This window comes from Peromyscus californicus, unplaced genomic scaffold (assembly GCF_007827085.1).
Source record: "Peromyscus californicus insignis strain IS unplaced genomic scaffold, ASM782708v3 Scaffold_20__1_contigs__length_68692818, whole genome shotgun sequence".
Lineage (NCBI taxonomy): Eukaryota > Metazoa > Chordata > Mammalia > Rodentia > Cricetidae > Peromyscus > Peromyscus californicus.
In genome coordinates, this window is record NW_026294503.1 from 65,739,928 (window position 1) to 65,762,427 (window position 22,500).

Here is a 22,500-nt window from a genome sequence, read left to right on the forward strand (position 1 = left end):
AGGAAGGACTGTGGCTGTAGAAGCCAGCCCAAAGTGAACGATCGGGCAGTTCTAGAGATCAAGGCAGTTAGGACCTCAGGTCCAGGGTCTGGAGACAGTACCGGCTGCAGTTGGAGGCAGAGAGACTGGAAGGATCTTTGTTCCCAACTACCTTCTTGTAGGCTAGGTAGGTCTGTAGAGCCCAGAGGCATCAGGCGCTTGCTAGTTACCTGTGTCTGGAGATGACAGCCTGCTCAGGAGGCAGAGAATATGACTGAGTGGGGAGTCACCCTCCTGAGCCGTGTGTCACGTGGTTGACCAGGGGCCATCGAATGACTAACTCCTTAAGACATTTTCTGTTCTGTGTTGCTCTCTACAACTTGTCCACATGGCGTCTTTTTAAAATTAGTCGCCTTTTGTTGTTTTCATTTATACTTTTTATATGATTTAGAAACTGTTACAGTTTGGAGTGTAGGGCTGAGAGCATGCTAATGAGTGGGCCGTTCCGCAGTTCTGTGAAGCTGTGTGCGTTGTATTGTATGTGTTCTGTGCGGTCATTTGTTTGGTGTATATATGAATGTGCTCGAACCTGGTTGTGCACAATGACTCTTTCCCTAGTTGTGGGCCCTAAAGAAAAGGCATTGCATCCTGAGTTAACAGCGGCCTCACTCCTAAGTCACATGCTCCAAACCCCACATTGCTAATTAGAAATGAAAAGCCTGTGCTTTTTAGAAGGCTCGTTTATGCCAACACGACACATTTATTAATACTCCGTGCCATAATTTGTTAAGAGTTGTTCCACCGCTCCTAATGGGCTCTGTGCTCAGATGCATTCACCGGCTGTTGTTATAAACGGATATTTCCCCTTGGGCAGTAAACCACAGTCCAATTTCAATTTCCTTTTAACTCATTTACTTCACAAAGATCTAATTTAAGACAGATTGGGTAAAATAGCCTTGGACTTTATGGGCACCAAGTGATTGTTGCTTAAGAAGTATTCTCATAAAGATGCTCGAGCGCCCGCTCCCTCCCCGCTGGGTTATGAAGGGTCTGGTGCTGGAGCCCTGTTGAACTAGGGATGCGTCGTCTTTTCTGGATCTTACCATTTGGCGGTGATGATAGAGGTTAAAGAGCCACGTAGATGTTTTACATGCTCAACTATGGGGCTGGGTGCAGTGGCGCACGCTTTTAATTCCAGCACTTGCGAGGCAGAGGCAGGCGGATCTCTGAGTTGAGGCCAGCCTGGGCTACAGAGTGAGTTCCAGGACAGCTAGGACTGCACAGTGAGACCCTATCTCAAAAAACAAAAAATAAAAAAAAAGTTCAACTATGTAACTTTTGTCAGTGAATTTTGACTCATACCTGTTTATGTTCCTCATCATCCCATCACTGTGATAAATACTTGAGAATATCAACTTTAAGAGTCAGGATGACGCTTTCGGTGGGTCTAGCCCGTGGTCAGCTGTCTCCATTTTTCAAGCCTACGGTGAAGCAGCGTCCTGAAAGAAGGGGCAGGAGAGGGAAGCTGCTCACCTCACGGCACCGAGGAGCAGCAAGATGGGGCCAGGAGTAATTAGACCTGTCCAGGGCGTCCCCTCTCATCTGTGCACTCCAGCTCTGCCCCGCTTCCCAGTTCCCACCACCTCCCTTCATCCAGGCACCGGGTCAGAGCCCTCACGATCCGGTCTCGTCCTAAAAGCCACACCTCTGATCACCGCTGGCACCGGGGACCAAGCCTTCAGCCTGCAAGGAGTGTCTCCCACCCAAACCACTGTGCTATTCGGCACATCTCCCATACCCGCTGCACTCTGAAGAGCAGAGTTTAAGAGCAGGGAGGCAGCACAGTGCAGGCAGGCCGGTGTGTCGGGCTCTGCCACCCAGAGGCTGCCCCCCGCCACTCATCCCTGGTCTCGGGAGACTAATGTGAGAGGGTGAAATACCTCCCAAGAGTTCTGCCAGAGGCAGTGTGGGGGAATAGGTGTAGTGGGTTTTCTCCTTGGAAGTGTGGCTTGCCGCTTTTTGCACTTCATCGTGGATGTCTTGTGAAATGTCTAAACCGAAGCATCATCGATAACAAGACTAGGAAGGACTGGCCACGTCCAACCACAGGCTTCTTGTCCACTTTCTAAATGTGGAAAGTGAATCCAGGGGGAAGCAGTGGTTCATCTGACCACACAGCTAGGGAGGGAAGCTGAAGACGGCCCCAGATGAGCTGAGACATGACCTGCTTGCTCCCCGGTGGGACAGGTTCTCTGGACTCTTGGGAAGACTCATTCAACCACCTCTGGAGGGGGCAGTTAGCAACCTCTGTTTTAAAAAAGTTCTCAGATAATTCCAGTGCAGCCAGTCTGGTCCTCATCGGCCAGATCAGGGCTGCCATCTGGCTTGTGTGGCCCACTGGCTAAGTATGGTTTATCTATTCCCAAATAGTTGGCTGTGTGGAAACTGTATGGGGTTTGTGTATCCACCAAGTTCTGCAGGAGACGGCCTCTCCTGTTTGTTTACATGTTGCCGGTGGCTTCCGCGCACCTCAGTGGCGGTCAGCTGTTGCGAGACCGCAGCCCACAGTGCTTACCACCCGTGCATGCAGAGGAGTCTGCAACACCAGCGTTCCCTGGGAGATTCCTGAGCTTTAGCTGTGTGGGTCCAGATGCCCTCCTGCTTTATCCAGAAGGCGTGTTGAAGAAACGCTACGTGCAAATTATCAGTAAATCTAATTATTTTAATGATAAAGCAAATTATAGAGCAACTCACTCACCACTGTAAGTGTAGAGGATGTGCGTCTGTTTCAGGAGCTGGGTGTACCCAAGGTGACTCTTATTTTCCAAGTAGAGAGAAGACTTCCTACGTGGTGGGGGTAACCCTCAGTTTTCTGGTTCATCACCAGAACCCTGGCTAGTTTTTCGGCTGACATGTAAGGACTCCATCTTCTCGATGGAGGCCTTCTTTTTCCTCTTCTCTCACCTCAGCTAACAGACTGTTCATTCGCACACAGACAGCATTTATTGAGTACTTTCTGTGTACAATAGGAGACACCTCCCATGTGACCAACCCAGGAGACAGACAATAGGGAGTAAAGAGAGTAAGGGTTTGGTTTTTTCTTTTCTTTTTAAAGTCTTATTACTTGTCACTTAAGGTGGACGGGCAATTTAGTTAAGGCTTTAGGTAAGAAAAAAAAAACAGAAAAGGAAAAGAAAAGGTGAGCTTTAGGTCCTGGCGCATGGACCAGTGGGTCCCCACACACACACTATTCTTAGCTACTTTATTGGTATACCCAGGAGCTCAATTTTCTCATTTACCAGCGAATCCGTCCCCCATGTCAACCTCATTCTGCCTTGTAGTCATGGAATTACCACCCAGTCCGGCACAGCAGAAGCTGTGAAGAGGCCCTGAGCCTGGCATAATATGCTGCTCCTTGCCACGTGACCTTGATGGGTGGTGTCCCTCTCCTGAGCTTTTGTAAGCTGCATACAGGCGGAGAACTCCTGCTTTACCCATACTTTATGGGGATGTTTTGAGGCTGAACGAGGAGCCTGTTTGAAAGGTCTGGTGTTTCACAGAGAGCGTTGCTATAGAAACACAGAGGGGTACAAGGACTTCAGGAAGAGGGAATGGTGTGGCCCACTTATTTCTTTGGGAGGCCAAGAAATGGAAGAACCAGATCTCTGCCCTTGACCTGTTTTAAGCTAACCCCAGATCTTCTGGTTCCACTTGCTTTTAGGATTGGGCTTTTTCTGGGGATCCCAACAGAGCCTGTACATCCTGGTGTAGGAAGAGGGTTAGTGCAGTGTTGTGTCAGACATGGGTGGGGCAGGTGGGCACTTCTGAATGAGCAGAGCTGCATGCCAAAACTGCTCTTCTAGTGGGAGAGGCTGTGGTGACTCTGGCAGATGAAGAGAATATAAAATAGAAGATAAGAAGAAGAGAGAACTTAAGAAGTCACATGCCAGCCCCCGTTTGTTGGGAGTGTGTGGACTGAGCACTGTATCTATCGGAACTGCAGAGGGAAGCATGAGCTTGGCCCCTGCCTCCAGGAGGTTCAGACTGAGTTTTAAGGAGAGAAGTAGAGGAAAGGGGAGGGGAGGGAGACAGGGAGAAGCTGGCTGGGGGTCCCAAATGGTGCATGTTAAATTCTTGTCAGTGTCTTTGTCGTGAGAGGATGTTAGATTATATTGGAGCATTGATGCCTCCATTGAGGTCACCCTGTGCATCCCTTGTGTTACCAGACTGTCCCAGACTTGGGTCTCTTAGGTGAGCTGTCTTTGTACTTCTGGGCTGTATTTCATGTGGTCAGATACTCAGGCCTTCATGGGCTGCTAGATTTGGTTGCTAGTATTTTTGGTGAAGCCTTTTGTGTCCATATTACTAAATCCTGTGAGTCTATAGAGTTTTCTCTTCCTGTGACGTCATTGCCCGATTCTGTATAGAGTAACCTCACAGAATGAGTTGGGAATTATTCTCTCTCTTCTGATTTTTTGGAAGAGTTTGTGCTAATTCTTTAAACATTTGGTAGAATTCATTAGTGAAGCCATCTGGTCCCTGGGCTTTTCTTTGTGGGGTTCATTTTTTAATGCTTGGTGCAGAAGAGTATTTATAGTGCAGTCTCGCTTAGGGAAAGACTGTTTAAGGATAGATCTGTATGCTAATGCTCATGAAGAAAAATTCTGGAAGGGTATTTTAAAAATCGGCAGCAAAGATTACCATTAGGTAATAGAATGGAACTTAATCTTATGTTTTTAAATTCTAGGCATATATCATTCTAAATAAAAACAATTTTTAAAAACTACTTAAAAGTGACTTAAATTTGGCTCCTTGCTGTCTGTATTTGTGCTGGCCTAACCTCCACAGCGACTCCTGGTTTGGTAGGCCCTGCATCTGTCTCCAGCGCTGCCGACCGCTCTGCCCTCTTCTGTCTTCTGTGGACACAGAATTACTTGTCAACACCCTGAAGACAGTACAGTTATATCCAACTCTACCTGCCACGCTGCTCCCTTTCTGCCCATCCTTACCTTCTTTATCAGTTTCTTTCAGTTCCTGTCTTCCTTTATGAACACATCCTGGCTCATTTTCCTTTTTTATTACCCACAGACAGTCTAGGGTGGGTGGGGTCCTCTGTCCTGCTGTCTCTCATATTTTTGTGTTGAACTTCATACTTACCCCACCATCATGATTGTAAGTTCACATATATTCTCTGATAAAGTTTAGTTCTGTTTAATTTTGTGTGCCCCTCACCCCCGGTTCAGCACAATGCTTGGCACAGGGTGAGCAAAGACCCAAGTTACAGGTTGCTACAGCCTGTTCCAAGGACATGGGGTAGTTTGGCTTGATAGGAAGATTGACGCTAGGAAACACAAGTGGGTGGTTTGGGCAAGGCTGCTGTTGGCAGCTCTTAGAAGCCGGACAGAGAGGACTGGTGGGTAAACACTGAATGAAGTGCTCACCCTTACTTCCTTCAGCGTTGCCCAGCTCCTTCTCCCTGACAGGATGACTCTGACCACTTCCTTCACAGTGTTCTCCTCCATATCGATTCCTCCCCTACCCTAACATTCCTGTCTTCTGTGTGTCAGGGTCAGCGGAGCATAGTGTTCCATGCTGATTTGTCTTCCTGGTGGGAACACAAACTCCTCAGACAAGGACTGCCTTTTAAACACCTACAACATTGACTGACACATAGTTGGTGCTTGAGAAAATGAGTCCTAAGTGAATGAACTCTAATATACTGTCTGGACTTGGCATAGAGTGTGCAGACATGGCCGAGATTTGTAATACAGCCTGAGGGCTGGCTAATGCCATGGAGGGGAGGGAACAGACGCTATTTTGCCTGAAAAACCAAACAAGAGCAAAGTTCTAGGTACCTTTAAGTGAGTTTATTTCTTACCTAGAAAAATGTTTTGTGTGGTGACTGATACTCAAATTTTAATGATTTCTCTTTTTCTTTCTCCACAGACCTTTGTAGTATTAAACAGAGGGAAAACTCTCTTCAGATTTAGTGCCACGCCTGCCTTGTACATTTTAAGTCCTTTTAACCTGATAAGAAGAATAGCTATTAAAATTTTGATACATTCATATCCTTTTCTGCACTGGGAGTGAGTGCTGCAGATCTCGCCCAAATTGGAGAGTGTGACGACTGTTTGTGTACTGCTCACCAGTAGTGCGGCTGGCCACTGCCCACCCCAGCCAGGCTTAGGAACCGAGTCCTGCCACATCCCAAGCTCAGCTCTGCAGACTCCTTTTTAAAAGATATTACTGGAGTCTAGAATTTTGTTAATGTCATTATGAGGGGCTAATTAAGATTTTACCCTTTTACTGAAGTCTTGGCTTTTTAGTAATTTCATTCCATGATTAATTCAGCTTGTTAATGTATTAATATTGGATACAAGGATTTTTTTTTTGAAAACCACATCTTGAATTACAAATAGCTGAATGAATGCTTTAGAATTTATTTTTTTCTTGAGCAAGGAGCTTACAAAGTACCTGGTGTTTCTCAGATGAAATCAACTTGTTGGCACAGAGGTTTGGATACAGGTTGTGGATAAATAGGTACCTTTTCTGGGATTTGCCTTCCCCTTAAGTGGGAAAGTGCCACCCTTTCCATCCTATTGCTCTAGAACACAGGACAGGTGACAGATGATCTGATGGGTTCAGCATCTTGGCCCAGTGACTAAACGTGCATGATTGGCACTTCATTTCACGGCGCTTCGTCACATGCACCAAAGAGTGTTGTATCCTCCAGGGAGGCCGAGGAAAGCGCAGGAGCAGCTGAGTGGGTCAGGTCAGGGAGCGTCTGCCGTGTGGACCTTGGTTCTGGAATAGATGGTACCACAGCTGTGAAGCTGTGAGGTTTACAAGAAGTAGGTAATTTACAGTAGACTTTGTCCCTTTCAGGATCAGAGCTGGAATGTGTCTTTCTCTCCTGTCCCTAAAGGATGTGATATTCTCCCCACCCCCAAGGGTACTCCAGTTGTAGAGAAGAAAGAAAGTCCAGCTAGAAGAAGCATTGTCTTTTAAACTCCACTAATAAGATAAAGATAGAAATAGCATTAGTAAGAGAGAGTGAGTTCACAGTGAATGAACTCTGGCCTGATGCGGTTGGAGTAACTCCTGCTGGCTGTTAAACTATTTAATTCCTTTCAGTAGACAAGAACAGACAGGGCTAAGAAAGGTCCTGGATGGCAAGGGCACCTTCACTATGATCAAACTGACTCTCACTATTACCCAAGTCTCAGAACTGTTGGGGTGCAGGTGCCTCAGAAGTCTGTATCTAACACGCCACACTGGTTTTCAGGTAGGATGCATCAATGTACAGTTGACTGGACTGTTGCCCGTAAGATAGTCAGCCCCTTGGGATACCCCAGAGGAAAGTGAACCATCAATTACATGTAGATTTTCAAGTAACTAATTATTCAGGATAATTAGCAATACATGCATCTTGCGGGGGAAAGTGTACATTGACTTTCTCTGATGGCCTTGGGGTCTTTGGTCACTTCTGGGTCCTGTTCACAGAGTTTTAAGTATTTGGAGTATTGCTCCATAGCTGACATGGAGAGTGGCAGGTTTATCCGAAAGGGGTGGGGCAGTCGGTGATAGCCCTACAGGGGTTTGTTTTCTCGTTTAAAAAAGAAAAAGGAAAGGTCAGGCCGGGTTTTGTATGGCCCCTTAACTCCTGCCTACAGTATTCAGCATGATCATCATGTGCACAATCCTGACCAACTGTGTATTCATGACCTTTAGTAACCCTCCCGAATGGTCCAAGAATGTGGAGTAAGTGGTTTTTTATTTGCTTGTTTGGTTAAAAGATTTTTGTTGTGTTATTCCACAATTTATCCATGGAGAAAAAGAAATCGTTACTGCAGGGTATTGGGGGTGGGGGCGGGGGCACTGAAGATAACGTAGAATTCGGGAAATAGACTTAGAAATGAACTCTAGGAAGCCAGTCAGCTCTGGGAGGGACTGCCCTTCCTCTCTAGCAGGGGCTTGGCCATCCTGTGTCCTCCAAGGCCAACATCGCTCTGGGGTCTCCTTGCCTGTTCCAGAGTGATCCTGTTCTGGGTGGAGCACCAGTCAGGTGCTGTGGGCTTGTCAGTCAGCTTCAGCCAGGGTTCTCTTTTCCCCGGCACTGCCGTGGGCCCTTTCTGTTGTGTCTGTGTGGCGAAGCGACGCCCTGGGCAGGTGTTACCTCAAAGAGGTTCATTGATGTTTCTGCCAGGAATAACCTCAGCTGTCCGTATCTTTGACAGGTACACATTCACAGGGATTTATACATTTGAATCACTAGTGAAAATCATTGCAAGAGGTTTCTGCATAGACGGTTTCACCTTCTTACGAGACCCATGGAACTGGTTAGACTTCAGTGTTATCATGATGGCGTAAGTTCCTGTTCATTTTACTATTCTATGGATGTGACTGTATGTGAGTGTGTGTGTGAGTGTGTGTGTGTGCATGTGTGTGTATGTGTGTGTGCATGTGTGCGTGTGCATGTGTGCGTGTGTGTGTGTGTGTCTGTCTTGAATGAGCTTGCATGGTAGTGCAAGTAAATGTGAGTTTGTGGGCTCATAGAATGGAGAATTCTTTTTTATTTTTCTCTTTTGAGATACAGTCTCATGTAGCACAAGTCATCCCTGAATTCACCATACAGCCGAGGCTGTCTCCAGCTCCTGGTCTTCCTGCCTCTTCTCTGAGTGCTGGGATTCCAAGCTGGTATAACATGCCTGGCTGCAGAATGGGGAGTTCTTGGGTAACCGTGTCTGACCATGGGGTTTTGACTATGGTTCTTGCTTGCAAGCCCTTCTTAGTTTTCAGACACACGTTTGTGTGGGAGAAGGTGAAGGGATGCTTTACAGCTGGGAGGCCAGTCGGCAGTGGCTCCTCGTGGCTCTGCCCTCACAGTTTATGCCCCTTTATGGCACTGACCAAGGTCCTCACACCCATCACTAGAGGGCCTCTTTGAAGGCATACAATATTTCGGGTGTAAACTTTTGGCTGAAAACGCATTTGAGGTTTTTGACTCAAATGTGAGCCAACGTATCTAGATTGGCACATGCAGAAAAGTTACTAACCAAAGCTCCCAACTCCCACTAGAGACTTGGTGGCTCTCCACAGGTATGCTAGCTGCAGCTGGTAGTTGGTTTTGTTTCAGCTATGAAAAGTTTCTGTTTGAGAAACTTAACTGAGGACAGAAGAGTTAGACAGGCTCTAATTTTTTTTATTTTTGTGTCAAGAGAGTGCATTGTCGTTTCAGGGGAGACTTGGAGTGGGATATAAAGATGTGTGAAAGGAAAAAAACATTTGCGTGGTGGGGAGGCTGAGTATCAGGAGTTCCACTGTGAACTGTGAGTGAGTGGTGTGCACGGAATAGCTGGAAACGGACCTGACTTTCGTTCTATGGAGACAATCTCTACTCTCTAGCATTATAAAATATACATTGGTGTGCATTTCAAACCTGTTTCCTAGCTCGACCCAGAGCTGGTGATAAAATGGGCACATAACTGCTGCCCTGATCTCATGAGCTGGATTTTTTTCTGAGCCCTGCTTTTATCTGTCACAGGATAAAACTTCATCTGTAGACATGGCTGCAAAACATAGACATAAGCTCCTGGAGAAGTCCCACACCCGGCCATGCAGGCACTTTGTCCGTTGTCAACAGGGGATTTGTTTTTGTGAGGCTCCTGCTACAAAAAGTTGTCTGTTTCTTGTGAAACAGACTGTTTTGTTCACAAAACTGGGAACATAAGGTTTTGATCCCCCATGGCCTTTCCCCTTGCTGGAAAAAAAAAAAAAGGTAAATGGGCTGATAGTAAAGTCACTGAAATCTGTGACCTCAGAGAGTTCTAATCTGTCAATTCTTTAGAATATACTTCTCAATTCTTCTTGCCCATTTTTTTTTTTAAAGATGTGTTCCTTGCCGGGCAGTGGTGGCGCACGCCTTTAATCCCAGCACTTGGGAGGCAGCGGCAGGCAGATCTCTGTGAGTTCGAGACCAGCCTGGTCTATGGAGCAAGATCCAGGACAGGCACCAAAAATACACAGAGAAACCCTGTCTCGAAAACAAACAAACAAACAAACAAAAAAGATGTGTTCCTTAAACGTTTATATTTTGAAATTTTGCTTTTTCAGGGAAAGAAAATAAAACTATAACTTATACATAAGACCCTCACTTGCCCTGTTCTCAAACCCTCCCCCAGTGGTCCCGTTACAAGTTAACTTTGGTTTGATTCTGCAGGTATATAACCGAGTTTATAAACCTAGGCAATGTTTCAGCTCTGCGAACTTTCAGGGTACTGAGGGCTTTGAAAACTATTTCGGTAATCCCAGGTAAGATGGCCCGGGGTTGGTGTTAGGTGTGGGTTAGGGCCCTGATGTGACGTATTGTACTTTTTGTTTTGTTGTGGTTTTGTCTCTTTTCCTTTGGTATTCGTGTTGTGTCTGTGTTTGTCATTTGTGTCTGTGTGTGACCTCCCTTACTACAGATATGTGACAGAGTTTGTGGACCTGGGCAATGTCTCAGCGCTGAGAACATTCAGGGTTCTCCGAGCTTTGAAAACTATCTCTGTAATTCCAGGTGAGCAAATGCGTGCACCAGACTGGTTTTGCCACACTCCTATTTTCCTCCATTCATTTCGTCTGCCACATTTGAAACTGGTATCGGCACATTTGATATGGCCTTGCACTCTGCATGCTTTCCCGAAGAACTGTTCTCTGGAATGACCCTTTGGTCCTCAGGCAGGCTTCTCTGAGCATGCTTGCCAGGCATGCAGCCCTCATTCCATCCATGCTTTTGAAAACAGCACCCGCTTCCAAACCCGCTGTACCACACAGTGTCTGAGGAAAGCTGTGTCTTTGTATCTGAATCATCTGGATCATGGCCTCGTGGAATTACAGCGACTTTCACATCCATTCCCATCCCATTGCTTGTGATTCCAGAGTTCCTGTAGCATGGTTTGCCAATCGCATGTTATTCAAAGACTTGTACTTTTACTGGTACCATACTAATGTAACCATTTAATCAAGAAGCGGCCTAACCAGTTAACTAGTCACTTCAGACTAGTTAAGATATAAAAGTCTTGGAGTTAGTGAGTCACTGTCTGTCATATTCTACAACTGTCATCTTCAGTAGAGTGAGACCCAGCAGACATCTACTGTGAGTAGACTCAGAGATCACTCTCAACTGTAAGCCACAGCAAAAGCACATACAGGGGCCGTCGTAAAGTCAAAGGTACAATATCAGCAAAAGCTGCGACACTTGAGGGACAAAAGGAAACGAGAGAGCAGCTTGAAAATTAGTTGAAGGAAAATCTCTGGAGAATGTTTGCCTTTTCTTTCTCCTGCTTGAGCTAGCCCAGTGGTTCTAAACTTCGTGAAGGTTTTTGGTCCCTTTGAGACTCAGATGAAATTTCACAGACACCCCCCACATCCCGCTACCCATCCGTGCACTCAGGTTAAGATTCCATAGTTTAAATCATGGCAGCTGGACAATAACCTTTCTAAGAACCAGACTTGACATCTAGAAGGAAAGACGTGTTTAAGGCTAAGACAGGCAGTAACCCGGCGGGGGAGGACTTCAGTTGTGGTCGGAGGCACTAAGGGACACTCCCTGAGTTCAGGCTTTCCACCGGGAGACATGGAAGCTGGTGCGGAGCACCATATTCGGATCTGTGGTCCATCCCCTGGGGCTGATTTCAGAAGTAGTTCTCCGGCCCTCTGTGTAACATCGTGTCAGTGACCTAGGCGGGGAACACAAAGACAGAGTTGTGAAGAGGGTAGGTTGGGGTGTGGTTTACCAGGAGTCTAGTACTGAGCCCTTAGGCAGGCCTGGTTCTGCGGCAGCTGGGATGCCAGATCTTTACTTTCATTTTCCCTGTGGTCTCTTTCCTCACCTGGCCCCTTTAAACACAATCCCGTGTCTCCCCCGGCACACTGCAAGGCATCTGTCTCTTTATGTTCCTGTGATCTCAAAACTTCTCTCCAGAGTTCAGTGGAAAGCTGTGTTCTCTTCACTAACTGGGGCAGCAGATGCTGTCTATCTCCAGCCTGGCTCGTCACGGCTGTTTTTGTCTCTGCTGCTTTGGAGGAGGGAATTTCTGCAAAGCAGTTCTTACCAGGTTACTTATACTCCCTAGTCGTGTGTGTGTGTATGTGTGTGTGTGTGTGTGTGTGTGTGTGTCTGAATATGTCGTGTCTGTAACACGGTGCGTGGTCCACAGAAGTGCTGCATAAAAGATTGTACTGGAAGCACTTATCATAAAAACAAACAGCGAAAGGTTTGTGTCAAGATGTAGACGTTGTCTTAGCAGTCTGAAGTGGATTCTCAGACTCCTGTTTCCGTAAGCATGCCCAGTTGAGCTGGCTTTGGGAAGCTAACGGCATGGACACTTAGCTGTAAGGGTAGTAAAGCTAGCCATAGATGACTGTCGGTGAGAAGTTCTAACTCGTGTGACTTTGAGTTCCAGCCCTTTGCTCTCCAGTCTTCCTGTTTAGTGTGAGTCAGAGAGGTGGGTAGTGGGCCTGTGTAGAGTTCTGAGCTTGTCTGTCATTCCTTGGAGGCTGTTGTCCCGTTCCTACCTGCAGGTTGTCCATGTTTCCTCCCAAGGTGGGTCACTGTGTGCGTGATTGCATCAGGGTCTATCTCTTTCTTAAAAGTCAAAGTTACTTTTATTCCAGCTTGTTGAGCAGGGACACAGTAGTCCTCAGTCAGAGCTACAACCGTGCACACAACTTGAGAAGGATTTTGCTCTCCACCTTCTCCTGTCTCAGTTTAGAGCTCAGACTTTTCCCGAAGCTGCCCAAACTACAGAAAGGAAGCATGGATGTGTTGTTGACTTTTCTGTCACTGGGACAAAATATCTGATGAAAGCAGCTTAAGGAAGACAGGATGATTTTGTCTCACAGTGTAGAGGAGTACAGTCTGCAGGAGGCCATGGTCACCCCAGGTCCATAGCCACCTCAGTAAAACCTGCCTGGACACCCTCACAGACGTGGTTAGATGGTTGTCCCCTAGGTGGTTCAAAATCTTGACAAGTTGACAGTCAAGGTCAGCTGTCTTGGAGAGTAAGCATGGGAATGGCATGGTGTCTGTAGCTTTCACAGTGGGCCACTGCTCCTTTTGTGTTTTGGTAGCCATTTTAAATATGTCAGGTCAGCCAGGACTCTGGACTACATGGTAAGGAGTTTTCGTTCACGCTAGCCTTTTGGGTAAGAAATGTTCCTGGGTGATGATGGTGACACCTTTGAGAAAGGCTGATCTCTGAGTTCAAGGCCATCTAGGGCTGTTACACAGAGAAACCCCCGTCTAAAAAGAAAAGAAAGGAGAGAAAGAAAGAAAGAAAGAAAGAAAGAAAGAAAGAAAGAAAGAAAGAAAGAAAGAAAGAAAGAAAGAAAGAAAGAGAAGGAAGGAAGGAAGGAAGGAAGGAAGGAAGGAAGGAAGGAAGGAAGGAAGGAAGGAAGGAAGGAAGGCCATAGCAGCTTCATGACACTTACAAAAGATCAAACTCACATTCTGAGCCTTTTTTGTTTGTTTGTTTGTTTGTTTGTTTGTTTTTCGAGACAGGGTTTCTCTGTGTACCCCTGGCTGTCCTGCAATTCACTCCATAGCCCAGGCTGGCCTCGAACTCTCAGAGATTCGCCTGACTCTGTCTCCCGAGTGCTAGGATTAAAGGTGCGTGCCACCACTGCCCAGCCCTGAGCCTTCATATTTGATGGGTCAAGACTCCGATACAGGCCACTTGTGGCTTCTTTTTGTTTCAAAGTTATCATCTTTGGAGAAACAGTGCACATACACTCTGTGCTGAAAGAACCCTTGTCTCTGGGTCAGAGGTGTTGAGTTCAACTTGACGTTGATCCATTCTGCCAGGAAACTCATGTCTCAGAGCTCTGTTTTCACGTTTGATTCATTGGGAGCAGAAGGCGAACATCTAAAAGACTCCATCGGAGGTGTCCCCTTCCTCCTGCCCCGACACAGGCTGTAGGACAGATGCCTCAGTCCAGAACTCACATCTCAGGAGTTCTCCTGCTTCCCTGGGAGAGCGGCATCTGGGGGCTCCCTGTCACTTCCGTCCTGTGAAGGACTCCCTGCAGCTGCCGCTCCCCAGTGCTGATCTGATACCATCCTGTTCTCTCTGGAATTGACTGACTCTTCATTACTTTTCTCTTGGACTTTCAATTTCTACTTTCGTTCCTGCTTATTCCTACCCGGTAAGATCAGGCAGGAAACAGAAAACGGGGCTGGCTTTCTTTTCCTGGCTGCCTAGCTCTCACAGAGCGTTTTCCTTACATGTATACATTGTAAGTATGGCTGTTCTCCTGCTTAGTGACAGGTTAGAAAAGACACTTTAAGACTATAATACTCACTGATGGCTTCTTTCTTTCTATTTATTATGTTGGGTTTTTGGTTTTGTTTTGTTGTTGTTGTTGTTTTGCTTTTTGTTTGTTTGGCAGGGTTTCTCCATGTCGCTCTGGCTGTCCTGGAACTCACTCCGTAGACCAGGCTGGCCTTGAATTCAGAGGTCCACCTGCCTCTGCCTCCCGAGTGCTGGGATTAAAGGCGTGCGCTGCCACACTCAGCTGGTTGTTTCTTTTTAAATATTGCAGTTTCAAATCTTGCTGCTTTTGTGCTTCTCTTTCTTCTATATTGCATATTAAGGGGAAAAAAATCACCAAAATGTAGTGTGGTCCTAAGTGGAAAAGGACTAAGAGAGCTGGCGTTTGCAGGAGGAAAGTGAACAAGACCTGCTTCACCCTTGGGACCAGCCAGCCTGGCAAAACTCTCCCTGCCTCAGGCTGAGAACTGCTTCTGACTGCTGCTGAGAGCGAATCCAATATTAATCTTGTGGGAAATTAGCTCACATTGCTTCAGACCACTTACATTTCTCACCCTGTGCGACAAACAGGGGAATATGAATTAACTTTATTTGGACCATCACAGCCACAGACTTGATCCCAACACGCATGGCTGATTTCTCTGGACACAGCACATTAGCTGGCTTTGTTCGTTTGTTCAAGAGATCCAGGCGTATTATGTAAGGTGACAGGAAGATCAAAGGTGCCTTTGGACGCAGAGTGAAGTAGAAGCCTGCAGCACCAGCTCCCCTGCCTCTCCACATTCCTAAAATACCCAGCCCCCGCTCAGGTAGCTGGCCTTCATTCCTGGGGCCCGCTGCCTTTTCAAGGTCTGTAGTGAATGTGTGAACTTGTGTTCAGGCACGCACCGACGCGTGCTAATGTTCATCTCCCTCGGGAGTTCTCCCTGTCCAATCTGCCCCCACGTGGCTTCTGTCACACACTCTGCTGTGTAGGAGTCATTGGAAGGCGCGTTCTGCTCTGCTGTGGATAATGGTTTTCAGCCAGTGTCTTGCTTGTTCTGGCGTGTGGTGGTGTGAGCCGATAGAAGAAGCGAGGCAGAACAGTGTCATTCCACATCACCAGGAGTCCCTTGTCTCTCCTGACCAGTGCTGGTGGTAGTTGGATAGATTTGCCGAGAGCAGGCACTTCAGGCAGCCTTAGAGCTGGGATGTAGGAGATGCATTGATGGCACATCCCTACAAGTCACACTGATGTCTCTGTAAATGTGGTGGTTCTGTTACCAGCCCCGTGGAAAGAAGGCCTGAGATCTGTGTACCGTTTGGCGGCTGCTCCAGGTGCTGCTCTGTGGTCTGTGTCATCCTTCTGCACGCCTCAGGCCACACCACATTTCTCTCCCCTGGGCCCCTTCTCGTTGGGGTCTGGATGAGATCTCAGAGAGTGGTGGCTTTGTAGATGGTTGCTGTTAATGTGGCGTACTGGTTCCTCTTGCTCAATTAAGATGGAGTTCTCTGAGCCTCTGTGAAGTACAAGCAGCTGAAATGTCATTTCCAGCTAAGTTTCCACTTTCCACTTTTTAAGCAAACCAAAATCACCAGCATGATGATCTAAGCCTCGGACATCAGAACGCTTCAGGGAGGGGTTTTTGGCTGTGTGGACTTACATTTCCAGATTTCTTCAGCTGAGACATCTGGCTGATGGAGAAGGGACAGTAAGCCACCTACGGTGGCAGGCCCACCTCTAGGAAGTAAGTGCCAGGCCTAGGGCAGGAGCTCTACTGGAAAGCCTCGGGCTCCAATTGTGCACCCCTGGGGCCAGCAGAATGCAGATCCAGGAGACCCTAGAGACTCCAGAGTTCTTTGTCTCCACCCCTCTCTCTCCACATGTCTGTCTCTTTTCTTTCTTCAAATACAAATTCCTTTCCTCTGTCAAGTACATCTTAAAGTGACACAGTGTGGCTGCTGCCTCGCTCTTGGTGTTATGTGCTAATATTTCCGCCACGTGGTCAGATGACTGTCCCTTGTCCTGCTCCAGATCCTTATAGGAAAGGTCTGGATTTAGGTGAGAGGTCCACCATGTCATCCATAAGTACCAAGAGAGAGTCAACTTGGACAAACAAAGCTGCTCACAGCACATCCCCAGGGACAGGGACAGTTAGAGCTTGTGGCCTAGAATTTCTTGTTGTACAGACTTGGAACACCCAAAGATTTCCCACCCTGGAAAATCAGGTCAGAGTCATGGTGAAATTATATGATTTATTGATTGATTCACTTTATTTATAACAAGCCCTTTTGTTTTGTATGTTTTGTAGTTTTAAGTTCTTTTTGATGTCGTAAGTAACAGCACCCTTTTTGGTTCATTTAAAATAGCAATGCCAGGGGCATTCGATGATCATCCAGTGTCCAGACAGACACTTGTGTGGTGCCTTTAAAAGAAGTAGCTGTACAAGTTCTTTATTAAAAAGTCTAGGTGAAGAAACATGGCAACCGTTCTTCAGGTATCCACCACGTTGTTCTCTCAGAATCACTCTTCAGTAGCTTAGATGCCTGAACTTGGATTATTGGCCCAGTGTAGGCCTACCCCAGCCAGTCCAAATATAACGAGGAATTTCCATTTTTAGAAGTGGTACGGAACTCAGTTGCATAACTCTGGGACACTTCTTGATAACTGTCTTCTACTTGGTGTACCTAGCTGTGCAAATCACAGGCCTTGGGCATAAAAGGTCGGAGACATCTCATTTCTTGAATCTCCACCCTGTCTTTAAAGACGGAGAGAAGATTCATCAGTTTCTCTTCTTCACTGCCCACTGCCATGCAATCCCATGGGAGAGAACTGAGGCTCTGAGGAGTGACCTCAAGGTTGTGACCTATCATAGCCATGGCAGGTTATAATAGTGACTGACCTGCTCGGTGCCTTGCCGACTCCTCTTCTGCACAGCCCTATGGGATAGAGTCTGAGTAGAAAGCTGTGTCTCTGGAACCCAGGCAAGCTCTCTTCCCCTTGGGTCTGTAGCCTCGAGGGAAGGCTGTGCTGTAAGAAGGCCCAGGCCTCTGTACGCTTTCCCCCTTAGATGCCTTTCTTTTTATCTGTAAGAAAAAAAATTCTCTATTATTCACTCTTTCAGTAAAAATTTATTAAACCGCCTGTTTTGTGCCAGATTCTAGACTAGACACAATGTCCATTGCTACTGTTGGACTCAGGAAGAAAATTCTGTTGGGCTTAATTCTAAGCATTTTAGATAGTCACTTACAAAATACAGGGGTCCAAAAAGCAAGTCCAAGTACCCACCCATTAGAGCATCATTACTTGGGGTTAGCCCTGAGCAGGGACATTATCCCAGCCAAGTCCTTTGAGGGGGCACTAGATATAAAAATGATGATATGTGATACATGATCTGTATCATGTCCTGCATTAGATATTTTTTATACTTGTTATTTTACTTAAATGTCATGACAATTCAATGAAATTGGTATTGCAAATCTTTATAGATGAATAAATTGAGGCTCAGACAATAATAATTAACCTCATTCACCGTGCACCAGCTGTTCTGTTAAGTATGAAACATGCTCAGTCCTCACAGCGGTCTGGTAGTCAGCTGCGACTGTCTCTTTATTTACTCATTTATTTCTGGTGGTGTTGAGGATGGAAACCAGGGCCTTCCCTGTGCTAGTCAGATGCTCTGACATCAACACAGCCTCATTCTAATTATCATTTTAAAGGTAAAATGCTGAGAGCCCAGAGGGTTGGTTGTAGCGCTCAGATGATACGGGTGAGTGGCGCACCTTGGTTAGGATTAGTGATGATCCACCCAACCAGGGCCAGCAACGCTCACATCAGCTGTCTCTGGAATGCCAGCCTTGTTTTCTTGCCATCAAAAGCTGATCCCTGAGGCCTGTGTGTCGAGGCTCAGAGTCTCCTCTTGCTCATCTTGTACACTGCAGGAGTGTCCGTGTTCTGTGGGCCATGTCCTATGATTGCCTGCTGTGGGACATGCTGAGGATTGCCACACATAGACTCTTTTGGCTCAAGCACCGTAAACTTACATTTTTATGTGTCTGCCATCACTGATACCTCCCTATGCAATGTGGGAGTGGCTGTCGTCAAGTTTAAATTTGAACCCATCGTCTCACATTTAAACCTCAAATTCGGACTGGTTTACTGTAACTCCTTGGGAGGCATGTGCCAGGTATACACAAAACGTTAAATTCAATTCCCAGCACCAACCACAAAAGTAAAATAAAATAAAACCTTACATTAAAATGAGTTACAAGCGTTTTGTTTTTAATGTAGTACACAAGAAAGATTACTGCAGCAAGCAGGACTTGTACTTTTTAATGGAAAGGCAAACTGTAAATACTGTATTGATAACACTTAATCTTTTCAATACATTGGCGTTTCCAGAGATCTTCGGAAAAGATATTGTACCTTCTTGCTTCTCACTGACTTATAAACTGTTCAGTGGTTCCGTTTCCAACTTGGAAACCTCCTTAGTCCCTGGACCTTTTTCCTTTGTTTACTCAACAAATATTTATTGTGAGTTAGACACTATGTTACAACTGTGGATGAGACAGACAGAAAATGAGTTAGAACCCTGGCAGATGGTACAGGGAGACGAAAAGGCTCTGCTAAAGCAATAGCAGTGGTAGGAGAGGGAGGCGAGCCTGGGAGGCAGGGAGGGCTTCTTGGGGCCGTGCTCTCACTGAGACCAGAAGGGGAAGGAGGAGTTAGGTGGGAAGGGCAGGAATTGAGCATCTGGGAGGAGGGACCAGCCTGTGGGAAGGCCCTGGGGAGAGGGAAGTGTGTCCAGGGAGGAAGGAGCCACATGCTAATAGAAGCAGCTTCTTTCATTTCTTTTGAAAAGGATTGTTGACTTAGAAATGGATCCTTCTGGAAACTGATAATTCTACCTACTCATTCTGTGTGTCAAGATGCAGTGGCCGTATTTCAAGGGGGGTGCTGTGGGAGAGTTGGAGGTAGGACTAAGTTGGGGGAGGGCTCGGGGAAGTAGGGAGGACTTGAGTTGACTCTGGTTTGGGGGGGCTCTGTCTCTTCAGGCCTGAAGACAATCGTGGGTGCCCTCATTCAGTCTGTGAAGAAGCTGTCCGATGTGATGATCTTGACCGTGTTCTGCTTGAGCGTTTTCGCCCTGATTGGCCTGCAGCTGTTCATGGGGAACCTTCGAAACAAGTGTGTGGTGTGGCCCATAAACTTCAACGAGAGTTACCTTGAAAACGGCACCAGAGGCTTTGACTGGGAAGAGTATATCAACAATAAGAGTAAGTGTCCTCTGCGCTGCAGGAGGGAAGCTTGACCCACGGTTACTTGTCTGGAGCCACTGCTGAGCTACACAAAGTGGCCCGGCCCAGAAAGGCTCAGCACTGCCTCCCGGCCTGAGAAGCCATTCCCTTTGTCCAAGGCGGGACTATGCAGACGCTCTCAAGTCCTTTATTATTATTATTATTATTATTATTATTATTATTATTATTATTATTATTATTATTTTGAGTCAGGGCCTCACTATGTAGCCCTGGCTATCCTGGAGCTCACTATGTAGACCAGGCTGGCCTTGAACTCACAAAGATCTGCCTGCCTCTGCCTCCCAAGTGCTGGTGTTCACCACTACACCTGACTACCAAGTGCACGCTTAAACTGTCTTCACAGTTTAAGTAAACTTGTGTTTTCAAAGTCATGTCTAGACTCTCAGTAAGCTGCTTTTTGTTGCTGGGTTACCTGGAACAGTCACGCGTTCAGTCTAGACTATGCTTATGAACCAAAGCTCCTTAATGCCAGCAAGAGCTTTGCCGTAGGTCTTGTCTAGGGAGTCAGGTGATCTCTGAGATACGATTTGATCTTACTACAGTTAAGGAGTTTGAATAACTTCATTTGAGGAATCAAATCACTGTGGGGTCTTACATTAAAGAGAATTTGGTGTAATAATAGTTCTATTAACAACAACAAAAAAAGCAGTATCACCACTAGTCACACGAGAGAAATAAAATCAATTAAGTAGCCTCAAGAAAGTATTGCAAAGGAGATCTCGGGGGCAGAGCCTTCTGATTTAAAGTAGGACATGGCAACTTATGTCTAGTGCGGAATTTTAGAACATCTTGGTAAAAATATTACAAGGATAAAAGGGTGAAGTTATATAAAGGGATGAAGATCCCAGAAACTTACTTTAGATCGGTGGTTCTCAACCTGTGGGTTGAGACCCACTGGGGGGGTCACACATCTTTGGATGGAAGTTTCTGTCCCGCCTGGGACCATATCCTGCTTATCAGATATTTACATTAGGATTCATAGCAGTAGCAAAATTACAGTTATGAAGTAGCAACAAAATAATTCTGTGGTTGGGGGTCACCACAGCGTGAGGAGCTGTATGAGTGGGTTGCAGCATCAGGAAGGTTGAGAACCACTGACTCAGACCCTGTAATCCAAGTTGCAGAACTCGGCATACAGAGCTGAAGTACCAGGGAGTCAAGTGCCTGCGAATGCAGTGTCCCCTCGAGGGCTTTCAGGGTAGCTCTGCTGTAGATATATACAGGAGATCATTAAGGGGAGGGATTCTCATCAGCTTTCTGCTGCTGGGAAAGATTTATATGAGCTAAAATCAATAGCTGCTCCTGCTGGCAGGCTAGGGACCGTGTAACCTTATTCTCTCATTCACTGAAATCTGCCTATTCATTTCCTGCCTCTTTCAACTTTTCTAGCAAACTTTTACACGGTTCCTGGCATGCTAGAGCCCTTGCTCTGTGGGAACAGTTCCGATGCTGGGTAAGTAGCTCGCCTGGTGTTATTCTTCATTAATGTGCCTAGTATGAGTTGAGTCTAAATGAGCAATAGCTTCACTTTCTTTATGCTCTCATACTGGGTCCTACACATGGGTCTGACCTATCGGCTGACTCAGATTTTCTTTCTGTTTCATATTTGACCATTCAGAGTTGACATTTCATTAGAAGGTGAATGCACCAGTAATCTCAAACTACAGTCAAAGATGTGGGAAGATAAGGGAAACTCTGTAGCACCAGATAGCTTGCCTGCGTCTTGTGGACCCTCTCCTCCTCTAGTCACACAGTTATTACAATATGCAACAAGGACACTGTCTTGGTGAGAGTTCAACATCCAAGGACAACCCAGAGCACACTAGATCTAAGAATGTTGCCGAGCCATCCGACCTAGTCAAGCCTCTGTTTCCTCCTCCGTGACAGAGATCTACTAAGCTGTGCTCTCTTCCTCACAGGGTTACTGTTAGGGCCTGTTAAATACTACCCACCCAACTCCTCTGTAAACACATGTAGGGTGGCCATGGCTGACTCTGCATTGGTCCCCTGTTTACTGACCTGCTGTTTTAATGTGACCTGGACAACCAGAAGTCGTGTTGAGTTCTGTATTGAAGTCGATACTACAAATTACATTAAAAGACATCAGATGAGTCCAAAAGCAGAAGAAATCATATAATCGATATCATTTATTTGTATTTATATCATTAATCCCCATTTGCTGTGCTAAAACAGACAACCAAGAAGACTTGAGCTTAACTTAAGTATTTGTCATTGACAGTAGTAGCTGATTTGAATTAATAATTAGTCAATTAATAATTTGATTGAAATTATACATTGATATGGATCTGTGCTATTGTAAGGCAGTGGTTCTTATGCTTGGCACACATGCAGCCATCTGACCTGTCTCTAAAGTCACGTCCATGGGCTCCACCCACTGAACTTCCAGCAGCTCGGTGTGCACAGATCTAGCGTCTGCATCCTCGAAGGCCGCCAGGTTGCTCGGATTCTAGGCCTTCCCAGACGCTGACTAGCTGTTCTTTTCTTCCCTTTCCTTTTCCTCCTCCTCCTCCTCCTCCTCCTTCTCCTCCTCCTCCTCCTCCTCCTCCTCTTCCTTTCTCTCCCTCCCCTCCTTTCTCTCTCCCTCTCCTTATATTTCTTCCAGTTTTGTTCTCCTGGCTATAAAGGTGGCTATTTCTATCTTCAAGGGCATGGAATAGATGGGTTTGTGTAATCTGTTATCTCTTGATAATAGACTTGGTAGGATAATTTTGAAAGTTCCTAAACTTCTTTCTGTCTCATTCTGTGTGTGTAGTGTGTGTGTGTGTGTGTGTGTGTGTGTGTGTGTGTGTGTGTGTGTGTGTGTGTGTGTTTTGCCAGGAATAAAACTGAGGGACTTGGAGTTACTCGGTAAGTACTCCTTCACTGAGCCGGGTCCCCATCCCATTGCACA

At 46.2% G+C, this 22,500-nt stretch overlaps 1 protein-coding gene across 10 annotated transcripts in view; it reads left to right on the plus strand.

Annotated features, from left to right (window-relative positions):
- Scn8a (sodium voltage-gated channel alpha subunit 8) overlaps positions 1 to 22,500 on the plus strand; it is a 175,757-nt gene that overhangs the window by 73,876 nt on the left and 79,381 nt on the right. For 7 of the 10 annotated variants that reach the window (XM_052749004.1, XM_052749000.1, XM_052749007.1 and 4 more), the window contains exons 3-8: positions 5,926 to 6,043; positions 7,650 to 7,740; positions 8,217 to 8,345; positions 10,446 to 10,537; positions 19,326 to 19,547; positions 20,979 to 21,042. In XM_052749004.1, coding sequence (XP_052604964.1) covers positions 5,926 to 6,043; positions 7,650 to 7,740; positions 8,217 to 8,345; positions 10,446 to 10,537; positions 19,326 to 19,547; positions 20,979 to 21,042 — 716 coding nt within the window. Of the gene's footprint in view, positions 1 to 5,925; positions 6,044 to 7,649; positions 7,741 to 8,216; positions 8,346 to 10,198; positions 10,291 to 10,445; positions 10,538 to 19,325; positions 19,548 to 20,978; positions 21,043 to 22,500 lie in introns of all 10 variants that reach the window. The other 3 variants (XM_052749001.1, XM_052749006.1, XM_052749009.1) reach the window with 1 other exon arrangement.